The sequence below is a fragment of the Triticum dicoccoides genome, chromosome 2A (assembly GCF_002162155.2).
Source record: "Triticum dicoccoides isolate Atlit2015 ecotype Zavitan chromosome 2A, WEW_v2.0, whole genome shotgun sequence".
NCBI classification, from domain to species: domain Eukaryota; kingdom Viridiplantae; phylum Streptophyta; class Magnoliopsida; order Poales; family Poaceae; genus Triticum; species Triticum dicoccoides.
Window position 1 is genome coordinate 465,749,741 of NC_041382.1, and position 1,953 is coordinate 465,751,693.

The 1,953-nt window shown below is 44.0% G+C and overlaps 1 protein-coding gene across 1 annotated transcript in view; it reads right to left on the minus strand.

Moving 5' to 3' along the window:
* Positions 1–682: 682 nt before the first annotated feature.
* Positions 683–1,953, minus strand: part of LOC119354916 (60S ribosomal protein L35-2) — a 1,986-nt gene continuing 715 nt past the window's right edge. Inside the window, exons 3-4 of the mRNA XM_037621685.1 lie at positions 1,753–1,906; positions 683–955 (exon numbers count right to left, since the gene is read on the minus strand). Of these exons, the coding sequence (XP_037477582.1) occupies positions 881–955; positions 1,753–1,906 (229 nt within the window). The 3' untranslated portion in view covers positions 683–880. The remainder of the gene's footprint in view (positions 956–1,752; positions 1,907–1,953) is intronic.

Sequence of the window (1,953 nt, forward strand, 5' to 3'; positions counted from 1 at the left end):
TAGCAAAAAAAAAAGTGTGCGTCGCTGGTCACCGCGAAAAACAGTCCCAGCGAAACTACTCGTTGTTTGTACTAAAAAAAAGTTTGCCATTGCTGGTCATCGCAAAAGGTTACACCAGTCCCATGAGAACGACTCGTCGGTTGTAACAAAAAATGCCTCATTGGAGCCGGTCACAGCAAAAAATCACACCGCTCCATCAAAAAGGACTCGCCGGTCGTAGCTCAATATCAACCCTTTGTAGCTCGGCTGGGCTGCTGATGGCAATTGCATCGGAAAAAAGAAAACAAGTGAACAAGGCGGTTGGGAAAGGCGGCCCAGGCCCACCAGCATGTGCGTCCGTGATGCAACAGGAGCCAGTCGATCAATGCGGATCGTACGCTGCGCACGCGACCGGCGCGCGGTTAGGCCGGCCCGCCGGTGTGCAACGTTTCCCATATGCAAACAATATGTTCCCAAAAGTTATTATGCAACTTTCAAGTAGTCCTTCCCTCACACAGATCTGCATAACATATCGAGCGGGTGAACAAGCAAATGTCAAACTAGACCACCATCTGATAACTGATGCAGAAACAGACATCCACCACCGATGATGCTCAATGGCCACTTCCATTTTAAGATAACTTTAACGTACGAAAACCATCACACTGCAGCATCAACAAGGCGCTTCCACAAACAAGTTAACTGGAAACTAACAACATACAATAACCAACACATTGCAACACAAACAAGCAGCTATAGATCATAGTGTCAATAACCATAAGTTCGAATTTCATGCAGGATATCGAATACATAGTACTTAGATAGCAGCGGTGTCCACACAGAACATAAAATTCATGCAACTTCTGAGCAAAACTCGGCCGGTAAAACATGTCCTCCTAACCTAGGCCTTGATAGCATACTTCCTCATGGGGAAGTACTTCTCGCGCTTCTTCTCCCTCTCCGTCTTCAAAGAGAGCTGCACAATATTATATAAAATGACAGTCAGTAAACCAAAATGATCAAAAGCACTTGCCCTAACATGATAGAATCCAGCAGAGCACACAGTGAGTAACACATACCCTCAGATGGAAAAAAATTAAACTATGGTACAAAAAACTGAATCAGACAATAAATTAATTGTTATTACTGAGAGCACAGATTGATATTCAGTAGTTAAAACATAACATGATAAGAAACTACTTAGGCAGTTAAACACAAGATGATAAGAAACTACTTACGCAGTTAAACATAACATGATATTAACAAGACACAAGCAGAAAAGAATACTACAACTCATGATTAAGTTGGTTCAAAAAGACAAGTGCGATACATGATACAAAGTAAACCAGCATCCCAGCTCCCACAATCAATCAGACTGACAAATACAAACTGAATTTCATCAAGCCAACACAAGAACGTTCTCCAACCTAGAGATTCACAGCAATCCTTACAAATGCTAATTCAGCCAGCCAGGTTAGAAGGATTTCATAAACCCAACCGACCAGCGAACGACTGGGCAAGGCATACGAAATACAGTGCCATGTCATCAATCTGTTGCACAGTTGCTCTATGAATACATTCAATACACATAAAGCCATGTCTTACACAAGAAAATACAACATTTAACAAAATATAGAGATACATAGCATCAATTTTACTAATCTCACCATCTAACGAAAAGAATTTGACAACTAGTACACAATAACAAACTAGAGCGCTTCCACGTAAAGAACCGCAGCACTAAGTAGATAGACAGGGAGGAACGAAGATCACCTGGTGCTTGGTGAGACGCCTGCGGATGGCGCGGGTCTTCTTGGGGCGGAGGTCGAGCGGGAGACGCTTGTTCTTGTACGCCTCCCTCAACGCCGCCTTCTGCTTCTGCGAGATCACCGTGAGCACCCTCGCAATTGAGGTGCGCACCACCTTGCTGCGGCGCAACACAAGAACCACCCGTGAGCACGACGGAAACCTAGG